Genomic DNA, 23,290 nt, shown 5'->3' with positions numbered 1-23,290 from the left:
AGCTGTGGCAGAAATTCCCAGTCTTGACAACCCAGCAGTGTTAGATCTACTGGTCTGTGGGCACAATTCACTCCATCCACACTGAGTGTGATTAAACTTAAGCATTAATATAAAGTGTTTGCAGGAATGAGAACTTAAGGAGTTGCTATTTGGTTGTAAAAATGGCTTTGTCATTTGCCTTTAGCATAATAACAAATACTGTATTGAGTACAATCTTAATTGTGTTCCTGTGCTTATATCTGTCCACAAATGATGCCATGGTTACTTGTTCTGGCTGGTACTGGCAATTCTATGGTTTATTTGGAAACTAGAAGTAGTATAATTGTAGAATCATAGAAGTAGGGCTGGAAGGGACCTCAAGACAACATCTGGTCCAGCCCCTTGTGCTGAGGTAGGGCCAAGTAAACCTAGACCATCCCTGACAGGTGTTTATCTAACCTGTTCTTAAAATCCTCAAATAATGAGGATTCCACAACCTCCCTTGGAAGCCTATTCCTGTGCTTAAGTACCCTTACAGTTAGAAAGATTTTCCTAATATATTTAAGCTCATTACTTTTGGTCTTACTTTCAGTGGACGTAGAGAACGATTGATCCCTGTTCTCTTTATATCACCTCTTAATATATTTGAAGACTGTTACCAGGTCTCCCATCAATCTTATTTTCTCAAGACTCAATATCCCCAGTTTATAAATCTTTCCTCATAGTCACAGGTTTTCTAAACTTATTATCATATTTGTTCTCCTCTGGACTCTCTCCAATTTATCCAATCTTTCTTGAAGTGTGGCTCCCAGAACTGGACATAGTACACCATTTGAGGCCTCACCTCTGCTTAGTAGAGCAGACCAATTACCTCCCAGATCTTTCCTATAACACACCTGTTAATACCCCTCAGAGTATTAGCCTTTTATGCAACTGCATCACATTGGTGACACATATTCAATTTGTGATCCACTATAACCCCCAGATCCTTTTCAGCAGTAATACTGCATAGCTGATTATTCCCCATTTTGTAATTGTGCATTTGATTTTTTCTTCCTAAGTGTAGCACTTTGCCCTTGTCTTATGGTTTTAATCAAATTATTATTAATAAAGGGAGACAAAAAAGTGATATGTTTGCAATAATTTTAGCCTATACAGGGACCCCAAATACAGGGAAATATGAGTGAATTGGCACAGTGGGGTTTCATTGCCCAATTTACCACACAATGGAGCAAACATTACATGAGGTTGCTGGTAACAAGCAGGTGTTTTTGATTTTACAATAGGTTGAAGGCTTGATCTCAGAACAAGAAACATTGTTCACCTAAGGAACTATTCTGGTGTTTTGCTACTTCACCATGGAATGAGAGGTTAGTTAGTAGCTATTTGTCTGGGCACGTTGAGTTGTGGACTCAGCAAGGGATTGTTTAGATGGTGAATCCTTATAAGAAGGTCTTTTCAAAAGCAGTGCTATGTATATAGGCTTCTGAAGAGTTTATTTGGTTGCCAATACCTGTGTCTTTAAGAAACAGTTTCTCTTTAGTCACTCACTGTACAACACTAGAGAGATGTTTTCTTTAAATTTGAAATAGAGACTTGCCTTTATTTCAAAGCTTTGTTCTTTTCTTTGTAGAAAGCCAAGGCACTTCCTGGTGCTATGTTGTTTGAGAAGCGGATTAAAGACATGTGGTCCCTAATGACAACTGGCTGGAATGGATAGCTTAGTAATGCAAGCATAAGTAGAATACCTAACCTCAACTGAACAGATTCAAATACCAGCTGTATCAAGTCAACCCTTTATCCTTCTGATGTAAACAAACAGACTACTATGCAATTTACTATGTGGCGGGTCAGGACTTTGATTTTATTTTTCATCTGAAAGACAGCAATCTCCCTAGTGCTCTGCTGTGGTATTGTTTTCTCTGTATATTCATAGAGCTGTTGTTATAAACTATGTTTGCTCCGATAACATGGCACTTAGTTTAGCAGCAGCAGATGTTCTTAGTAACTTCAGTCCCATGATATAATGTATGTATTGATCACTTTATTTATAATAGGAATGACTCAACAAGACTTTCAAGTTAATTATCAGATTTAAAAAAATATTTTAAAAGTGATCCTTAAGGGGATTTAATAATGTGAACATGTTATTAGTTTCATTATTAAAATAGGAAAAAGGTGGTTTCTAACTCCCCTTACTTCTGCACTGTCAAGGGATAACCTTGCAGCATTAAAGTGTGCAATTTGTTGTATAAAACCTGTTTAAGACTTCACATACTATTTATTTCTTACAGATTTCTTTTGAAGGGCCAGAATGAACATCTAGAGGGCAGTACTTCCTCTGCGATATTCCCACCATTTGACCAGGAAAATATTGATTATTTGAAGTACATTATTAGTACTGCATTTCAAAGTTCAGACCAGCACAGCAGTAACAATGTACTAAAAGCAGTAGTTAGTATTTTGGATCCTATTGTAACATTCTTCAATAAATCTTTGCAGAAGTGAGGAGTATGTGCTTAACTTTATTCTTATGAGAAATCCTTCTATGGGACTACTCACATGAGTAAAGTTAAGCATGTGTGTAAATCTTTGCAGGTTTGGGACTATAGTGAACATTTGTATGGTGAGTCATGGGTGTCTATAGACCTTTACAAAGAGAATAAATTTAAGGACATACAATACTTTTTTTTTTCTTTAAATATATCTCTTTTTCTTCTCCTCTTCATCTATCCCACTCGTCTAATTAAATCTTGCTCCTGCAGCTGGATCTGCGTGGACGTCTCATGGATCTAGGTGCAGGATCATGGCCTTAAGATTGTAAGTCTTTTGGAGAGGGGGCTTGTTGTCTTGTATGTCTGTAAAGAAACTAACACACCTTTTGGTTGATATGCTCTGTGGTAAGATGGACTAAAACTCTGATGCAAGACCTGTGGACTTATGACAGGCTGGTGCTGAATTCTGTGGCAGACTAGAATATAGAAGGTTTTACTGAATGAGGAGCAGAAAGCACCACAAGAGTGAGTATTGTCATATATCTGGCAATGGCAGGAAATAGCAGAAATCTCACAAGAATGCTTATTTTGTGAGCTTGCTGGCCCAAATTTGCAGACAAAAGAGATGTAGATTGTTCCGGAATAAGCAGCTGAACTTCTGGAGCCTTAGCTGAAACAAGCCCAACTCCAACTTTTTATGGTTCACATGTCTCTATATTGAATAACATGTCCCCTTTATTAAAAGCAACTGTGATGTACAGTGGTGTATTGGTTTATATTCACACCATAGACTGTGTTGAAAAAACTTTCCAGTGCAGACAACGGCTAAGGTAGGTTCACTTCGGTATTTTTTTACACTGCAGTGTGCAACTCCAGAAGGAGGCAGGGTCAAACAAAACAGGTATAATGGAGCTCCAGCAGGAGAGACTCCCAAACTGTACCAAGCCAAAAAAATAATAAAACGGTGTAAGCTTTTAAAAAATAAAGTTGTGTACATTGCTGTAACCCTGAGGCAGGGGTGGCTTTTTTCAAAACAAGTTCTGCTGGTTTCATGTGACTATTTAACATACTCTAGTGTTCCAGAAAGATAATTCTTGTTCTTCAGAAACTGCAACACTACACTGCAGTGGGAGGCAGCATAATCTGCTTACTGGTGCAGAGTAGGAGACGGGAGATCTGTGTTCTGTCACTCACTCGTCTGAATTTGAGTGTCGCTTCTCCTTTCCAAGCCTGTTTCCCCATTTGTAAAATGGCATAATATTACTTATCCACCCTGTAAAGTGCTTGAGATATGCAGGTGAAAGGAGTTATGTAAGTTCTAAATAGTGTTATTAATGTAATAAAATACCTAATAATAATAATTAATAAACATTTTCCACCTCTACATCTGAAAGTCTATTCAAAGATAGATACATATTATTATCCAATTTTTCTGATAGGGAAACGGAGAGAATTGAAGTTACTTGGCTAAAGCAATACAGGAAGCCAGTGGCAGTAGGAATGCAATCCATCTTCTTTATTCTAATCCAGTGCCCCCTCTTGGGCAACACTGTCTGCCCTGATACGTATGCTACAGTATATGAAGAAAAAATGCTATAATCCAAGCAATTTCAATTGTATTGAAATGGGAAATGTTTCAAGATGGCCCTTTTGTCAGAACACGAGCCTCAGCATTCCATAAATTCTGAGTTCAAGTCCCCTGCTCCACCACTGGCTTCCTGTGTGTACTTGAGTGAGTCATTTACACTCTGTGCCTCGCTATTCCATCTGTAAAATGGGTATAGTAGCACTTCCCTACCTCACAGTTGTGTTATGAGAATAAATACCACAGTCATGGGGGTTATGTAAATACTTAAAATAGTTAGAAGCTGCAGATATTGTTTACTGAGATATGATACCTGCAAAATACAAAGCTTCTTTAAAAAGAAAACCATGTTTCTCTAATTATTGGTGAACAAACAGCCCTCTCCCTACTTCAGTTTTTGACAGAGGATGACAATGACATTTTGGCAAAGTGGAAATACTCGCTTGCCATTCCTCTACTTGTAAATGTAAATGCTCTTCCCAGGTGACCCAACTGTTACCACTTTACTTATCACTCCTCACACCACTTGGAACCCATCATATGCCATAAATGATCAGAAAGATGCCCAGTGGATAGGTAGCTGGCATTGGGAAGAAGAGGAAAGGTATAGACAGATGTTAAAGAGGATGAGTCAGGAGCCCACTCCCAGACAGATTTTTTTAAATTATTTTAATCAACCCTGAGGCTACATTTTAGTAACCAAATTAGTTTCAGTTTGGTTGACTGATAAACTGTGTTCAGACAAACCTGAATTTTCTGTTCAAGGTTCCTTACTATGTATTTTCTTCCATTTTTAAGGAAAATACTGATGTTAGCTGATTTACTGCCGTACACAAAATAACATGGTCTTTTTTTTTTTTTTTTTTATCATTTAAAGATGTGTCCAAGAAGGTGAATCAGAGTCAAGTAAGATTGTTAAAGTAAAAAAAAAAAACATACTGCTAATTAAGTCTAAGAAAAATAGGGTCATTTATTACTTCTGAAGAGGGTAGTTTGGTATGGAAAATACAACCCAAATGTGTCTGTGGCCTTTGCTTATTACATTCCTGTGGCACCTTTTGTCCTAAAGCCCTCTAAGGACTGCATTACCCACCCCAAAAAGCAGCTGCCTTTCAGGCAGAAACAGAGCAGCAACACAGGAGAACACAATTTCTAGGGGAGGGAGTGACTACCTATTTAACGAACTGAAACTCCCAGGGAATATTTTTTTGAGTAGGGATGGTACTACATACCAATGGTTTCTAGTCAGGTAGAACCCTTTATATACATAATAGATGCTTGCAGTCTGGAACATAAACATATCTGTGTATCTAAATCACTTCTAGTCTAGTTTTTATGACACAATGGTGAATTGAATATTTGTAATTAAAGGTGGAACAGATGGTGAAGACTTAATTTAAAGTATCGAATACATTACATTAACCTATGCTATGTTTCCACATGAATATAATGGAGTATTACAGTATAATGGAGTTTTTGCTGCAGTGAAACAGTACTGGAAAGAAACTAGACCTTGGGAGATGTTTACTTTATGAAGAGCTTCACAGTTAAAGGAGTCCATTGTATTTCAGCAAGTCAGGCTCCGAGTCAGTGCCAAATACCAATCATATGACCAGTTCAGTATAAAGAATGGTGTTTCTTCCTGCCAATATATTTCACGTGTAAATCCATGCTAGTCTAAGCTGCATTCAACTTCCACTATGTACCTTAAGTTACCATATAGAACAAAAAAATGTATCCTAACTGCATATTAAAACAAATCAGGCTGATATTAACAAACTATCTCTTTTAACCACGATTTGAGGACTTCAATAGCTCAGACATAGGTGAGAGGTTTTTCGCAGGAGTGGGTGGGTGAGATTCTGTGGCCTGCGTTGTGCAGGAGGTTGGACTAGATGATCATAATGGTCCCTTCTGACCTTAGTATCTATGAATGTCTACTAATGAAGATAATAACTTTAAAGGACTCAGGCATATTTAAGAATGTTCAAACTTTAATCAGAAGCACAGAGTTCTCCTTGAGTGAAAGAAAAGGATTTAGAAGAAAGATGAAATCTCTTCTAAGGGCCAGACTGGCCCATAGCTGAAATCATGTCATCACAATACCCCAAGAAGATGGTATGTGGGAAGGTTGTTCACCAATAATATCCAAATAGGGCTTCTCCATGTTCTGGCTGGATGCTACTGTTGGATGGCTACCAATCCTGAATGCTCATTGCAGCTGCCTTATGTATAACTCAAATGCAGATGAGGTGGGGTTTTAAGTTCTATGGCTAACAGAGGAGGAAGCATCTGAAAATAAAGCCATGCATTTCACAAGTAGCACTGGAACTGTGCTGGGTTCTCCTGGATGTCAGGTAATGTTTTCATTAAATGAGGAATTCCTCGGTGATATGGTTTTTTGGGCACTAGATGCTACTGAAAAATTCTTGAGCTAGAGTGAGATTTCAGCAAATGTTTCACAATACATTTCACCCAGCTACAGCTGTGGCTGACATAATGCTCATCTCCCAAGGAACTCACCTATAACTGGTATAATATTGATCAGTAAGGTGTTCTACATACAAAGGAAACTCCTCCAATATGCAGACATTGGGGCAAGGATGAAATCCTAATGAAAAATGGCATGAGACTGAACACAAAAGACCCACAGTGGGCTAAATTAGGCCCTGCCATAACGCTTATTCCAATGGAAGTTGCACAACGAATTAATTTGGTCCGATGATGAATGATGAAAGAAATTAAAGGGACAAACCCCATACCCTATGCAGCTTTAAACTGTATTTCCTTTTAACTCCATCTGTAAAATTACTATTATGTTCTGTGGAAATGACTTTGAGGGTCATAGAGGATAATGAGACAAACTAACCTCTGGCATAAGTGGATGCAACTATAGTGCCATTGGTAAAGTTGTTTGCGTTTTCAACAACACTGAGTTTGCCTGTATGTGAGTAATAATAAAAAAATACTATTAATAAAGTCATAGCAGTGTAGGACTGTGGAGGGGACCTTGAGAGGTCATCTATTCCAGTCCCCTGCACTCAAGGCAGGACAATGTAATAACTAGCACATTCCTGCAAGGTGTCTGTTTAACCTGTTCTTAAAAACCTCCAACAACAGAGATTCCGCAACCTCCCTAGGCAATTTGTTTCTGTGCTTAACTCTCCTGACAGGAAGTTTTTCCTACTGTGCAACCTAAACCTTACTTGCTGCAATTTAAGCTTCTTGTCTCCTCAGCGGTTAACAAGAACAATTTTTTCCCTTTCCCCTAATAACAAACTTTTATGAACTTAAACTATTATCATGTCCCCACTCAGTATTCTCTTCTCAAGACTGAACAAATCCATTTTTTTTTTTCAATCTTTCCTCATAGGTCATGTTTTCTATATCTTAATCATTTTTGTTGCTCTCCTCTGTGCTTTCTTCGATTTGTCCACATCTTTCCTGAAACGTGATGCCCAGAACTGGACATAAAACTGGAGTTGAGGCCTTATCAGTGTGGAGTAGAGCAGAAAAATTACTTTTCATGTCTTAAGATGGACTTATTTATCATCACCTATCCAAGGATCTCCAAGCACTTTACAAACACTAATGAAAGACATTTCCAAATACTCCTATAATGAAAAGAAACTGAAGCACAGGGAGGTTTTACAATTGTCGAAGTTCATACAGTACATTTGTGGCAGACAACAGACACTGTGTTGTCTAGTGGATAGGGCACTGGACTGGAGTCAGGAGACCATAAGGTTCTGTTCTTGGCTCTCCCACTTATTTTCTGTTTAATTAACACTCTAGTGTATTTGTTCACTCTTTCTGCAGAAAAACTCAGAGAATGGCACAGAGGAATAAATATCTCACACCTTTTAGGATCAGAACACTAATTTTTTGTTAGTCTTCCAAAGACAAATCATGATCTGTAAACTTGTGAGCAGAAACATGCCCGTAGCTGCAACAATACATGTAACAAATACTTGTGAATATAGTGGTTGCTTTCATATTACACACATATGCAGTTCTATTCTCAGTTGAACATTTTTGCCTTGAGGGAAGTTCCTGCCTATATCTATGATATTTGATAGCACTGTTGTTACACTGGTTAACTCTACAGGGTGGACATAGTCGTATGCTATTCTTCCTGCAAGGATGGGCAAACACACTTCCAGAAGAGTCCAACTATTGGCCCTCTTTGGGGAAATTGACTGTTTTCAATTAATAATACCTAGCTCTTATAAGCCCTTTTCATCAGAGTCTCATAGCAATTTACAAAGGATGTCAGTATCTCCATTTTACAGATGGGGAAATTGAGGCATGGCATAGCAAAGTCACTTGTCCAAGATTAGCCAGCAGGCTCTTGACACAACTAGCAATAGAACCTATGTATCCTGAGTCCCAGTCCAGCGCTCTATGCAATAGGCGATTGTAACTGGAAAATCTTTATCTGTTTGTTCTTGCAGCCTCCCCCTAGCACCATGTCTTTGAGCCTCATAGCTGCAGTCCCTTTCTTCTGAGGATCTTCAGAGTACACTAGGTGAATGTTTGCCCATCTTCTGTATTGGGGTTGGGTGTGTGGTAAGCGCACTTCTTCCTCCCAAATCTGACCTCCAACTCCAAGGCCTTTTCCAGAATAGGTGGCAATGGGCTTACTAGACACCATGCACACCCATCCCCCAAAACACATTTAAGGTAAGAAATGGTTCCCTGCAGCAGGAGAGGTTTGAAAAGGCTGATATTTGAGAGATCTAGCACTAAGTAATAACACCCCAACCTTTCAAATCTCAGCATAGTCTCTCATCTCTAAATTCAAATATCCCCACTATGTGAGCACTGTGTATAATGGTGGGTACACTCTGGGAATGTATTGGTTCAGTGCTGGTGAGGAGGTGGCAAAGGATCATCCAGCACACATAAAACAGAAATTCCAAGCTGCTGGCTACACGCTCGTGATATTACACATTTGCCTACAACAAATCTGCATTGTGGGGGGCGGACTGTACAGCTAATTCACATTCACAGCTGAGACAACCCACAAAAACATGTTTTTATTATAATTAGTGCCTGTCAGTCAAATACTTCCCATTTAAACCTGTCAACGCTTAAGAAGAGCTAGAGTGTCACTGCTGCATAGTTGGCTTATAGCAAATAGCAAGGCAAAATTGTATGGACCCTGGTATATTAATCTTGCATGCCTCAAACATTAAATAAAAATCAATTAAACTGTTCTCAAGTAACCTAATTTTGATTGCTTTGCTACCATAAAATCTGCTTTTTAAAAATGTTAGTAGTATTTAAATATTATATTTTAATTGCTAGATTTAAACAGCCACCATGTTAAATAGCCATAAAGTGAAACAGATACTTTTAATAAAGTTTACATGTTGGGTCTTTTTTAAATGTTCCACTCTTTTCTTTAGATTTCCCTTAGCCCCAAATACCTATCTTTAAGTTATGTTTAATTCTCCATTTGGTTTCTTTTCACTATAAAATTTTACATATTTTACTACTAAGTATTTTTCTTCCTTATCTCCTAAGGATAAAGACAAGAAGGAGAATGAGGGTCCTCATAATAAGGTACTCAGTGGCTTCTTCTCCCTCCTTGCAGTGTGGAGGATACACTACAAACCATTGCTGCAGTTAGCTAAATTGTTGTTACAGTACTTAGAAACTTCAAACTTTGATGCTACAGCTTTGTATGTATAGTATGAGGGAGCTTCACCTCCTCCAGTTTATTGTGACCTAATAGTTTGGAAAAAAGACAAAGCCAAGGAATAAAGGAAATCCTGATTCATCCAGTCAGTGATGATGTAACAACTTTTCCAGCTGCTCCAGTGACCTTCTGGAAAATAAAATAAATATAGTTAATAGAGAAGTTAAAATATGTAATAATTAAAATGAGAAATTAGAGCAGGAAGAGCTGGTATGTGCTTCCTAATTCCTGACATGCCACCTATCCTTCCATCCCCTCTTCATACAATTTACATTCATTTTGCACACCCACTGAATGCCAAATCACTCAGATTTACACTAGTTCACCTCTCACACACACACTTACACATGATGTGTAACTGTTTACGTTGTTGTTGAATATGGCCTATGGTCAATAAAGGCAGGATTAGCAACATAGGAAATAGCAATAAGGAATACAAAATATCTATTAATGATCTGTTATCTTTCTCTGTTCTTCCAGTATGCATCTGTTTTCCTGGAGTACATTTTCCCTTGCACAGATGCATGCTCTTATTTGTTAAACTTGCAGTGCTATGCAGGTTCCTCTTACATAAGCATACTGATCCCTCTAATGGGTCGTTAATCCATAAATGTGTTAAATTAAGTCAGACATGCAAATTAGAGAAACATGGTTAAAACATTACTATAGTGTCAGAAGCTTGATATATTTTTGTTGTTTTAAATACCACAAGGGCCAATTCATGTTATGGACTGTCAGCTTGCAAAACATATTTAACTACATTAAAGATTTTGAAATAATATTTCAGAACACAAAAAGTCTATAAACTGAGCAAGCCTTTTTATTTCTAAGAATTACACACACACCTAAACAATTTATTTATTAAAAATACTCCTTGTCTGAGACAAGTTTCAGCATAGAATGAACTCTTATGGTTCACTTGAATAAAAAAAAAAATAGATGGACAATTAACTGTAGCATTCTCTGCAGATACTGTAATACCACAGCTGAAACAAGAACTTGGTTATATTCTGCATACATACTGGAAATATATTCCTTCTCCCTTTTAACATTAACTTTTTTGTTATTACATGTTTCCCAGACCCGTTTATCAATAAAAAGCTGACGTAGCTGTGAAACAATGCGCTGTAGAAACCTATTGTTTAAAGTTTCACACCTATCCCAATGGCTTTGTTCAAAGTTCATATAAGGAAAATGTTTTCCACCTTGCAACTGGTTTCCCTTAAAATGATAAAGTATTAAAAAGTGAGCTAAAATGACTGTCTTGGCTGTTCTAACTCAGGAATTTTCTGTGAGCCAAATAATTTTACTGAGAGTTACACCAAGAGTAAGTTATCTTAACAATTGCTTACTCCAAGAGCATGAATATTTTTAGCACATAAATGTCTGGATTTAATTTCTTTTATTTTCAGAAACTACAACAAAAATGGTAAGTACAACCCTAATGAGCAAAGGATGTGTGCAGCTCACCATCCAAAATAATAAACCAGAAAACACAAGAGGCCAGGTTTTTAACCCTGACATCTGATTTTGTGTACCTACTTTTGTACATAAAGTGCACATACGTCAACTTTGCATACGCAAACAATCTATAAATGGGGTAGCTGGCCATTAAAATGCCCAATCTGCATATGCAAAATGTATACACGATCACATATGCAGTCACAATAAATTGTTTGGAAAAAATGGGTGCTAAAATTAAACAGACAGAAAATTTGGCCCACATTACCCTAAAGCATCTGAACACATCAAATGATCCATTATTATCTGGTACACTATTACAGAAGTCTCAAATCATCATCTATCAGAGAAAAGAGTAACAGGCTCTTTCAAAATGCCAGACTAATTAATAACCTTTAGCCAGTCTTAGATCAGCTGGACATCCAGTAGTGATAGGTGTACAGATTTTATACATCAGTACTAGAAGGAGCCTAATGTTGGTACTTAGCCTTCAAAAATAAGTTTTGTGCGTTTCAGATTTCATAAAAGTTTAATGTACGCTTCATTTATGTAAGCAATTTTAGGACCAATGCATTCTAAAGTAATTTCCTGGAGAATAACCATATATTACATGAAGTCTATAAAATTTTCTGTAGAATTATCCAATTATCTTCATTTATGAAAGATTAAATAGAAAAGCACAGATTTTACTGTACTGTGATTCTGCAGTCTCTCAAGCTTCATGCTTCTACACTGCTTATTCTACATCTGGCAGATTGGTTTTATTTTCACTTTGTGTACTTCCAGTATTCTAAAAAATAAATTGATAAGGAATGTTAATTGATTGGCTATTCATTCTTACATCTATTCAGTTTTATATTAACACTGTTTATCTGCTAACAGTTTTTGCATTGCAGCACTAACTGCTAAAAGCCGTCAGATTTGTGAATCAATGGAAAATGATGCCTTTAACCATTCCCCAAACTCCTCTTCACTAGTGTGAATAGCTACTAGAGACCCAAGCTTGATGAAATTAAGCAGTGTACTCTCTTATTTCTCATTTCCTCCATCAGATCCTATCTGATGATGAAGATTAAAGCCCTTGACATTTAAGACAGTGCTGTCTTTTGTTTTCCACCTGTCCAGCCAGATAAGACACTTGGCATCAACTACTGGTGTAATGGGCAGGTACTGAACTGAATGGGCAGGCATTCAACTGTCATCCTCAATTATTTCATTCAATGTCAGATTTTTCCAAATATATAACATTGTCCCATAATGCTCTATGATGTAAAAGTATATAGTTGTGTTCAGCTTTACTCTTGACTCTTGTAATATTTCTGCACAAAGATGCTAGGACTCAGTTATGCAACAATTCTTCACAGTGTATATCCACAGAAACTAGGGTACTATTGAAGCTTTTTATATCATTGAAGATGCATGAATTTTCCTTTCTGGCACAGTTCAGTTCTCACTATGTAAATATATGAAATCTGAAAATTATGGAAAATACAATCAAATAATAATGGGAAAAATCCCTAGTTCCTTACTCAATTTTCAGTTAGCTCTTACTCAGGTAAGTAGTAACTGGCTTTAGTGGGAGCTGACCTCAGTAAAAATGGAGTAAGAAGCTCACGATACAGCCTGTTTAATAATAGCTGACATTTATACAGAACTTTTCCTCAATAGAGTTCAAAGTGCTTTGTGAAGATTATGTAAGGATGACTACCCCATTTGATATATGTGGGAACTGAGGTACAGAGAGTTTAAGGTTATACTGCCAAGTATGCAATACATTTAAGTTACACACTTTATAATCATACACTTTACAATGGACTGCAAATAAATCTATTTTTTCAGTCTTTCTTACTGTAAAACAATATTTCATATCATTTCATAAACATGTGATCTAGCATGGTAAAGCCAAAAAGGAGGAGTTTGGTATGTTATTTGATTCACTGACATGCCCACAAATGTTGCAACCCTTGTGCTTTCCCCAATTTCTTTTAAAGCCTAATCTGTTGCTGACAGTACACATGAATTAATGGAATGTCTAGCACAAGAGATGCACATAGGTGCTAGATCATATATAGGATTTACAGTTTGGTTCAATGGCTCTTAGAACCCACACTATACAAATTGTTCCAGCACCGCTGGAGATGCATGACTTTTATTCTTTTTATTGGTGACAGTTTGTAAGATATTGCCCTTCTGTTAAATATTGTTTATGCTAAAAATGATCCATTATGGAACAATGCATTATCTATTGAAATCCTGATCTTCCTCCGCACACACAAATGGATTTCAGATAGTGCCTAATTATGATATTGAGATGCAGCATGACCTACTGGAACAGAATGAAACTGGGAGCGAGGAGCTCCTGAACTCTAATCCCAGCTCTAACACTGATTCAAAGTGATTCTTTGGGCAAGCTACCTGTGCTTATCTTCTCTGGGTCTCAATTTCCCCTTCTGGAAAATGGAGAAAATAATACTTACGTTGCTGCTTCACAGAGATATTCTGAAGTTTAATTAGTTAATATTTGTACAATGTTTCAAAATTATAAACTGCTACAGTATTACAACTGTGTGTAAATTTAGGTTGGGAAATAGCAAAGGAATAGCGAAGGAACTTGTTCTGTGTTTGGCAACTAGACAGTCATACTCTGATCCTTATATCCACCCCCAGACATGTCTCGCTTTGGGGTGAATAATTACTGTGTTTGGTTGCAATGCAAATTTGGAAACCTCTTCCCTTTACAAGCAGGGAAAGATGTGGATTGATTTTTGATGCCCTGCTTGAGTGCAGAGATCCTCAGACTACTGGCAGATCTGCTTCTGAACCTTCCACACAGTAGCATTTAACTCTTACCTATTTTGATTGCATTGTAAGAAAATGGAAAGCAAGGACTTTCTGTAGGAGTATCTGGTGATATAGTGAGCAGAATCAAGACCAGCTTAGTAAAGTCAATAAAGTAGCATCTGGTTACACAGGGTCTGAACTGGTTTATTGTGTATTAAGTTCAACATATTCTCTGCAGTCATGGATTCTGACAGTAGATCATTGTTTGCCAGTTGTAGTCATTTATCTTCATCTTAAGTAAAGTTCCAATTCTTAATCATGTATTACATTCTGAAGCAGTAGAGTTATATTTTCAGTTACTGAGTTAGAAATAGGTTTCAGAGTAGCAGCCGTGTTAGTCTGTATTCGCAAAAAAGAAAAACGAGTACATGTGGCACCTTAGAGACTAACAAATTTATTTGAGCAGAAGCTTTCATGAGCTATAGCTCACTTCATCGGATGCATTCGGTTAGAAATATGGCTAATAACTGCTATCTATTATTTACAAATTTAATTATGCAACATACTTATTTGTAAGTTACTGAACAAGGGAAATGTATATTAGATACAACATCTAGTTTTTAATGAGCTTGTGATTTTAAGTTTTTATCCAATTTCCAGCTAGGTTTACTAAGACACAAGACAGTAATTTTTCCTCATGTTCACATAGTGAGTCAATAGCCCAACCCACACCATTTCTCTACTAAACAAACATACCATATTAATTTACCTCTTGTTTTTCTTGATTCTGATCCACGTGTAGTAAAGATGGTATTTTAGATACTTCAGATTTCTTTGACTCCCTCTTCAGCACTTTTACCTGTTTAACTTTTACAAATAGATACCTTATTATTTCTGCATATTGTAGTTTTTTCCTTTCTACATGCTCCTTCAGTTTCATCTTCTATGTTTAAATGGTTATTTTTGAAATAGTGTTGAACAAGAAACCCAAAAAAACTGAAAATTGAGTGTGGAGATTACAGAAGAAGACAACCAGTTATTGTATGCTGGAGCACTGAATATGAGATACAGTTCCCATTTAAAATTCAGACTGTGATCATTTTAATTACAAGAACCAAGTTATGGATATGCTACTAAGGGTGTCCATTTGGCTACACAGCTGCTGTTACTTGAACTAGTCTCTAGATGTCATTGTTTTCCATAGCGACACAAGGTAGGTGAGGTAATATCTTTTCTTGGACCAGCTTCTGTTGTTGAGAAAGACAAGCTTTTGAGCTTACACAGAGCTCTTGTCCTCAAGAAGAGCTCTGTGTAAGCTCGAAAACATGTCTCTGTCACCAACAGAAGCTGGTCTAATAAAAGATATTACCTCACTGAGCTTGTCTCGCTAATAACCTGGGACCAGCACAGTTACAACATAACTGCATACAACAATGGAAGATATCTTTGTTTCCCTAGAAATCCTGATTGAAGCTCATTTGTCTGGCAGTTCACATACGTGGAAATACAAATAAAATAAAACAAGCTGACAAAAAATTCCAAACTCTATTTTTAAGGTTTGTTTAATATGTTAAAAATAAATGACTTATTTAAAAGATGGTGCTAACTTCAATTTGCAAATGAGGACGCTTGTCCAGTCCAAAGACTCAGATGAGTGCACAGCAGTGATTTTGTCCAATCTGATGTATTTTTTTTCTCAGCATCTTCCACCAAAAATCACATACTGGTATCTAAGTCTTGGTTAGATTAACCCTGTTCTTCAACTGACACTTGATGCAGATTTGCAAACAGCAAAAGCCAATTACAATTTCATACCTTCCATTCCTTTCAGCTCCTTTTGTTGTGCTGTTACTGGCAGTTCTGGGAAATGGATGTCTTTTTTTTCAGATTTTGAAATACTGCGTTTCTTTTGGTTCATATTGGCCATTTGATCCATCTGAGCAGCTCGTTCATACAGTGTGACTTTTTCTGTTTGAGTCTAAACAGAAAATCACAATATATTTAAAATTGTATGTGATATGGGTATGGCTGTTACCTATATCTTTCTTGACATGTTTCAAGAGCTTGCCAGCAACTAAACAAAGTAAAATATATTAAAAGTTCAAACTTCAATAATGTTCCAGAAGCCAAGGACTTCATATGCTAGAGGAAGCTAACTATGTATCACTACCAGTTATGAATCATTATGGGATAGGAGAACATTTAGAATTTTTATCTTTCAAAAAAGGTCTATCACAATGTAGCTCTTGCTCCCCTGCAGGTGGTGGTATTCAGGGACATAGGCACTTACATCACCATGTATTGTTTGCCACCTTACCAATTTAAAAATGAAGAACAGAAGCATACAATTACTTTGTCATACTTCCTTGCATGTGGGAATGGTCAGTTGACCTGAGACACACCAAAATAAAAACGTGTGTTATTCTTTGGCCCCACCAGCGTTTTCACAATAAAAGATAGGAAGTGAGCTCTGCAGGGAAATGAGTGTATTTGTTATTGCCAAAAAGTGGGGTTCTTGGGATGAAGGTATGATTGGTAATTGGTCAAGGATTATCATGGAGAAAACCCAACAGTGACACTAGTGCGAGAGATGTTCGTGACAGTGTAAAACTGTCTCAGGAATATAGGGCAAAATCCTGGATCCACTGACATTAATGGTGAAACACCCATTAATAGGTCCGGGATTTCATGCAGAGTCTGAATTTCTTTTACTCTAGTTTCTGGAGCTGCTCCTCCATCCCCACACCCTTCCACATCCCCTGCCCCTTCCACCAGCTGGGAGTCTCCAGAAACAACTAGGCCTGTCCTTAAATAAGAGTTTCACAACATGGAAGTCTTATATGTCAACAGGAAAAGTACAAACAGATAAGACAGTAGCATGAAATACAGAATACTATGGAAGAGAGCAGAAAGGGTTTAATTTTAAATGACCAGTTTTGTAAACATACTTGAGCCAGAGTCCCATCATCCTGTCTGTTGTTTGTACCTATTTGTCCCACTGACTGCCAAGGGCTTCTTCTTTTCTTTGCTTTTTCAGGTAGCCTATGACAAAGAAATACAACTATAATATGCAACATTAATTATCAGTTAAGTGCTGTATGTGCTCGTTATGTAAACAAACATGCACATTCACAAATGTATTCTAAACTAGCTTTGTTGGTGGGGGTGGTGTCTGGCATCTGAGAACAGACATAACTCAACACAGCTTTGGAGACTGCCATTTAATAGTAATACTTAGTATTTAAACACTATATTTCATGTTTTAATTATTTTAACAACATTAACTAATTAATTTTTACAACATTCTTGATAGTGATAGGAAATATTATCCCTAGTGTACAGAAGGGAAACAGACAAAAGAAAAGCTAAGGTTACGGATCTAAGGTCATAGAGGGAGTCACTGTCAGGGCAAGGATTTATATGCACGAGTTCCTGCCTTGAGACTTTCCTCTGACTTTTCCATGCATCTATTTCCATCTCCCATAATATTCACAGATGCCCACCACCATGCTGCAGCCACTTTTACAGTGCTCACTCTCCAGCCAGAGGACCACTTGCCAACTAGTCAAAAGCTAAAAGGCTACATCTTATTTGGGGGGGGGGGGGGAAGCAGATTACAAGAACCCTCTTCTTCTGAAAGAACAGTTACTCTCATTTTAATAGTGGTGTGGCCTGTAGAAATGATTGATCTCAGTTTGTCCTATCTTTGACCCAAGAGACCTGACCTGGCTCAATCCATGACAGGACAAGTCATCTCTGTGGGCTCCATCTGTGTACTTAAGATGAAGCAGCGATGTGGGCTGCACTGTGAAATGTCACAGCCATAGCTGGCCTTTAGCTAGCCCTAGTCATACCGCATATTAAACAAATGAAAGGATTGTTCATTTAACCAAACCATCACTAGATTCGTAAATGTGAGTAAAAGTGAATTAATTTCAAAAGATATTTCTATTAATTAAAGAGTGACTATCTATTCAAACACTACCTCATTATGTAAGCAATAGGCTCTAACCTTGTATTTGAGTGTGGGAAGAGTGAATTGAAATTTGCAGTAGTAAGGTTCCCACAATTTGGATTGATGGGTGGCATTGTTGTACCAACTGCTATTAGTGGAGGATCTTCCTTCACACCGCTGGGATCGTTGCTAGCTGCTGCAGTGGTGGTTATCTCAGTGATTGTAGGTTTACTCTCTTGAGGAAAACTGGGAGGATTCTGTGAGGAAGGAGCCCACTGATTAACTGCATCTTCTTGTTCAATCTTTTTTATTTCTGGAATCTCTGGTTTCCCTCCTTTCACTTTTGTACCTTTTACTTTTAAGTCCTTTGATTTTTTGTCCTTTTCAATATCCTGGAACAGATACTACATCAAAATATACATACACTCTGAAACATAATATGTCACCTAATTTAGTCTGCTAGGTCCAGGTCATGGAAGGTGTTGAGTGTTTTTCAATTCCCATTGAGTTCAGTGAGAGTGGAGAGTGCTTATTGCCCTGTAGGACTGGACCCTACCATTGTTTATGCTTTGGGAGTCCAAAGGCTCTTTTCAGACCATCAAAGATTTTTAGAACTTGTAAATTCATTTGTTCAAATTCAAGCACCAAATGACAACATCAAATGTACCAAGGTGGCAAGATCATTTAAAAATAAATAATAATAAACTATTATATTGCTGTCCCAGTAGAGGGAAACATAAACTGTATTTCTAACACGAAGTTTGTTTCAGGCAGACTCTTTTGCCATTTAATAACTTGAAAACTTTTAAAAATGGAAGTGTTAATGAAAGGACTATTTAACCTGGCAGCCACACGTCAGAATAAAACTCTAGCTACAGCTTAAAATTAACAACAACAACAAATAAGTTTCAAGTCAGTAGTTTAATGTGAGATCTTATTTTCTTTTTCCCAGCCCTGTCTGCTCAGGGGCTGAGGTTACTCTGTTGATGGTGACTGGCCAGAGCAGATAGGGACACTGCAACAACAGGTAAGTGACATTTCCCCCGTCTCTTAAATGAAGGTCTAGCAAGCTACTAGGACTATGTTTTTCCTCATATTTTCCTTGATTTGACTCTTGCTGTATGTCTTATAGGAGGACTACAGTCCTAGGGTTAATTGGAGGGTGGTGGGACAAATGAACCAAGCATATGCAGAAAAGGGAGTTGCTGACAGGCCAAACAACCACTTCTATACATAGTGGTGGGGGAGAGTCTTTATCCCTGAAATGTTCTGGGTCTATTGCCAGAAGCCAGCTCCTTCCTAGGCCTCCCTTCCCTGGACCAGCAGTAGCCTGCTCCACTCACCAGCTAATCTCCTGTTCTCCAAATTTGTCTCTTGCAGGTGGTAGATCAGTTGGTGACGGAAGTATGCTGCCAACAGAGGAAAGAACAGAGCAGGAGCTACTCAGGAGAAAGAGAGAGCGTGAGTGTGTATGTGTGTGTAAGCAGAAGCACCCATCTGTCCTATCCGAGGCTTCCTTCCCGCTGAGGACTCACTTATATTCTTGGCTTCCCACCCACAAACTGAGCCCTAGCACTGTGGTCTTCCTCTCTTTCTACCCTCGCTAGACCTAGAGAAGGGAAGGAGAGGGGAAAATATCACTTACCTGCTGCAAGATCCTAACATAGTAGCCAACTAGCTTCTGGTCAGAATGTCATCAGCAGAATAACCTTAATATATGACTTCATCAAGGAAATAGGATGTGGCCTAAGAAAAACAAAATGTGAACTAAATTTAGACTGCTGATTTGAACATATTTTTCTAACACTCTAACTGGAGTCCGGAATTAAAGGACCTATCCATACCTGCAAAGTGTAGCTAGGGGAATAAAAGGCTATAACTATGCTTTAAAGGGACATGCAGTCAACATAAAAATTACACTTCAAGTAACAACCAAGATTACTTACTGTAACTATAAGCAATTAGAGAAAAAATAATAATCTATTTTTTGTTTATTTTTATTATGACAGTACTTAGTGAACAGTCAATTCCACTTTTTATAACCAGTCAATCTCTTATTTAGTTTGTGTCGTCATTCACACGGCAACAGAGAATAGAAAAAACATTTTTACAAATAGGGAAGTGTGATTACAAAACCACAAAATTTGCCAGTAGATCTAGACTTAGTACTTAAAAGTACTTTTAATTCATGTTTTGAAATTGACTGGATTTCAGATTGATTGTGTCCCCTTAATATAGTACTATTTGTTTCTGGAATACTGTGATTCTCCTACCTTTTCATCATGGGGACCACTTCATAACAAAAATAGCCTCTCATGGATCATCTCTCCTCTCAGCCCCTCACTGCTTGGTTCTCAAATTGTTCCAGTACCAGTCTTGCTACTTGTATCTTATTGGTGTTTTTGAACAACACTAATATTATGGATTCCTCAACTAATAAAGTGGTCTCAAACTTTCCTTTAAAGGCAGGGTATGTGTTTTCATCTGTCTTTGGAAAGTGCCTAGAACATTTTTGGTGCTACCACAATACGAATAATAACTTGCAAGTCACCAAGAAATGTTCCTTGCTCCCTAGTTTGAGGACCGGTTTAAAACTGGAAGAATCCTCGATACTGTTGTCCCAAAACATCTGTAAGATATAAATGGCAATAGAAAGTGTTATATATACAGGTAGCTAGCAGACAGATTAGAAAGGTATCTAAATGAAGTCACATAGGACCCTTGCTTATTTCATCATCTTTTCATCAGATTTACTCTAACTACAGATATCTAGACTCCAGTTCAGCAAAGTATTTAAGCATGTGCTTAAGTCTATCCCTAAAGTTAAGCATGTTCTTAAGTGCTTTGCTCAATCAGGATTGACTGCTGAATCAGGGTCCCAATGAATTTATCAAAATATAAAATAATGGATTAACAATTTTGTTTCATTTTGATAATATTTGTTTTTCTAAATGTAACAGACCAATTCATTCCTACTCTAACTACACTGACATCAGAGACACAGTCCAATCTATTACAGTAGAACCTTAGAGTTACAAACACCAGAGTTACAAACTGACCCATCACCCACACACCTCATTTAGAACCAGAAGTACACAATCAGGTAGCAGCAGAGACAAAAAAAAAAAAAAAAAAAAAAAAGCAAATAGAGTGCTGTACTGTGTTAAATGTAAACTACTAAAAAAAGGGGGAAAGCAGCATTTTTCTTTTACATAGTAAAGTTTCAAAGCTGTATTAAGTCAACATACAGTGGTTGAAATAACAACCATAACATTTTGTTCAGACAAACATTTCAGAGTTACAAACAGCCTCCATTTCTGAGGTGTTTGTAACTCTGAGGTTCTACTGTACCTCTATATTGTAGTTATACAGTTTAAGATGACAATTTAATGCAACAATACATATTTTAAGAAAATTAATTCTCACCTTCCCAACCACTGGACCATTCCGAGAGGCAATAATATGAATAGTTCTCTTTTCATCTTTTATTAGTTCAATCTCTTTATTATTCTCTCTGAGTTTTGAAAGAGAATTTAACTTTGCTTCTTGTAATAATTTAGCCTTCAGTTCTGGTAAGAATCTGATAAAGTGAAATATTCTTTTTATTTTCATACATACAGTTTTTCCCTTAACATTTTATGGCCAGTACTTAACCTAACCCATTAATTAACAAATTTACCTGCCAAATATGTCATGAACAGATTTATGCATGATGCAACTATATTTGGCAAAACTATGAAGCATGTCAATAAAGGACATATCTTTTACAAATTTGATTTTGGCTCTTTAGACAAAGGTTTTTAAAAAAATGTTTGCTAATAAGTACATTATGTTCCTTAGAAAGTCTTTTGCAAAAGGCAAAATTTATTCACGTTTAGAGAGTTCAATTTTAGTGTTGACAAATTATATACCAGTCTATTTATTGTTGTTCTAAAATTCAAGAAAACTTCTTGGCATCAAACATTAACAAAATCCCTTTTAGGTCTGACTGATTCAACATATGTCTAGCCAGTTTTGCAACATTTTTGATAGATGCTTTAATTCTTTTTTGCTAAATACTTGACACCAACAGAATTAATCCTGAAAAAGGAAAGTTCACACTGATCTAATTAGAGTAGCAGCCATGTTAGTCTGTATTCGCAAAAAGAAAAGGAGTATTTGTGGCACCTTAGAGACTAACAAATTTATTAGAGCATAAGCTTTCGTGAGCTACAGCTCACTTCATCGGATGCATTTGGTGGTTTTTTCCACCAAATGCATCCGATGAAGTGAGCTGTAGCTCACGAAAGCTTATGCTCTAATAAATTTGTTAGTCTCTAAGGTGCCACAAGTATTCCTTTTCTTTTTACTGATCTAATTCACACACTTGTTTTGCATCATGTCTAATTTACATTCACTGTACTAATTAGCAGTTAGTTATACTTCCAAACTGAAAAGTATAGTGTTATTCCAAACCATTAATTCAATTTCATGTTTTTTGTTTGTTTTTTTTCTGGCCACTAGAAATCAGTTTTGAGAAAGGTGGCTGACACTAGTCCTCCTCAAAACTACAACACAGAGAAACTAAAACATTTAAATTATCGTACACAACTGCTCTTAAGAACCAAACATTTAGGACTGGTCTATACTAGAAACTTACATGTGTATAGGTACATCCCTCAAGGGTGTGAAAAATCCACACCCCTGAGAGACATAGCTATACCAACCTAACCCATAGGGTAGATAGTGCCAGGTTGATGGAAGAATTCTTCTGTCGATCTAACTACTGTTTCTTGGGGAGGTGGATAAGATACAGTGATAAGAGAAGCCCTCCCTTCAGCAAAGGTCATGTCTACTCAGGCTTTGTCTACTCTAAAAAATTAAGTTGGCTTCCCTACGTCACTCAAGGGTGTGAAAAATATGTCCCTGAGTGACATAGTTAAGGTGACCTAACCCCCAGTGTAGACAGCTGTAGCGTCTTAAGTGTAGACATACCCAGTGAAGCGCTACAGCAGTTGTGCTGCTGTAGTGTGTTAGATGTAGACATTCTGCCTGCTTCGTTGAGGGTGTGTGTATTGGGAAAAATCTGTACATTTTTGCAATGTACAAAAAATCTGCCATGTATATGCATGCAAAACAGGTAATACCACAAATTAATGGGCACTTGAGTGTGCAGAGATTTTGGGCATACCCCTGGGTTTCTGAGGTTGCGAAGTGGCACACCCATTATGCCCCTCCCCTCATAGAAACGGTAACATTTAAGCTTTGAACTTCTTTGTGCATTTTCTATTGTTCTCTATACAACTGATTCAACACTGAGGCTATATCTACACTTGGAGATAGGGGTGTGA

At 37.3% G+C, this 23,290-nt stretch overlaps 1 protein-coding gene across 6 annotated transcripts in view; it reads right to left on the bottom strand.

Annotated features, from left to right (window-relative positions):
* Positions 1 to 6,035: 6,035 nt before the first annotated feature.
* The window catches only part of CDKL3 (cyclin dependent kinase like 3), a 36,978-nt gene continuing 19,723 nt past the window's right edge, over positions 6,036 to 23,290 (bottom strand). Inside the window, exons 8-15 of one of the 6 annotated variants that reach the window (XM_043490816.1) lie at positions 21,387 to 21,540; positions 20,512 to 20,589; positions 18,018 to 18,217; positions 16,954 to 17,047; positions 15,821 to 15,983; positions 14,775 to 14,872; positions 11,920 to 12,014; positions 6,036 to 9,892 (exon numbers count right to left, since the gene is read on the bottom strand). In XM_043490816.1, the coding sequence (XP_043346751.1) occupies positions 11,961 to 12,014; positions 14,775 to 14,872; positions 15,821 to 15,983; positions 16,954 to 17,047; positions 18,018 to 18,217; positions 20,512 to 20,589; positions 21,387 to 21,540 (841 nt within the window). In that variant the 3' untranslated portion in view covers positions 6,036 to 9,892; positions 11,920 to 11,960. Of the gene's footprint in view, positions 9,893 to 11,919; positions 12,015 to 14,774; positions 14,873 to 15,820; positions 15,984 to 16,953; positions 17,048 to 18,017; positions 18,365 to 20,511; positions 20,590 to 21,386; positions 21,541 to 23,290 lie in introns of all 6 variants that reach the window. The other 5 variants (XM_043490814.1, XM_043490815.1, XM_038412106.2 and 2 more) reach the window with 5 other exon arrangements.

This window comes from Dermochelys coriacea, chromosome 8, assembly GCF_009764565.3.
Source record: "Dermochelys coriacea isolate rDerCor1 chromosome 8, rDerCor1.pri.v4, whole genome shotgun sequence".
Classification (NCBI taxonomy): domain Eukaryota; kingdom Metazoa; phylum Chordata; order Testudines; family Dermochelyidae; genus Dermochelys; species Dermochelys coriacea.
Note: the sequence above shows the minus strand (reverse complement) of the source record. Positions and strands in the feature narration are given on the sequence as shown.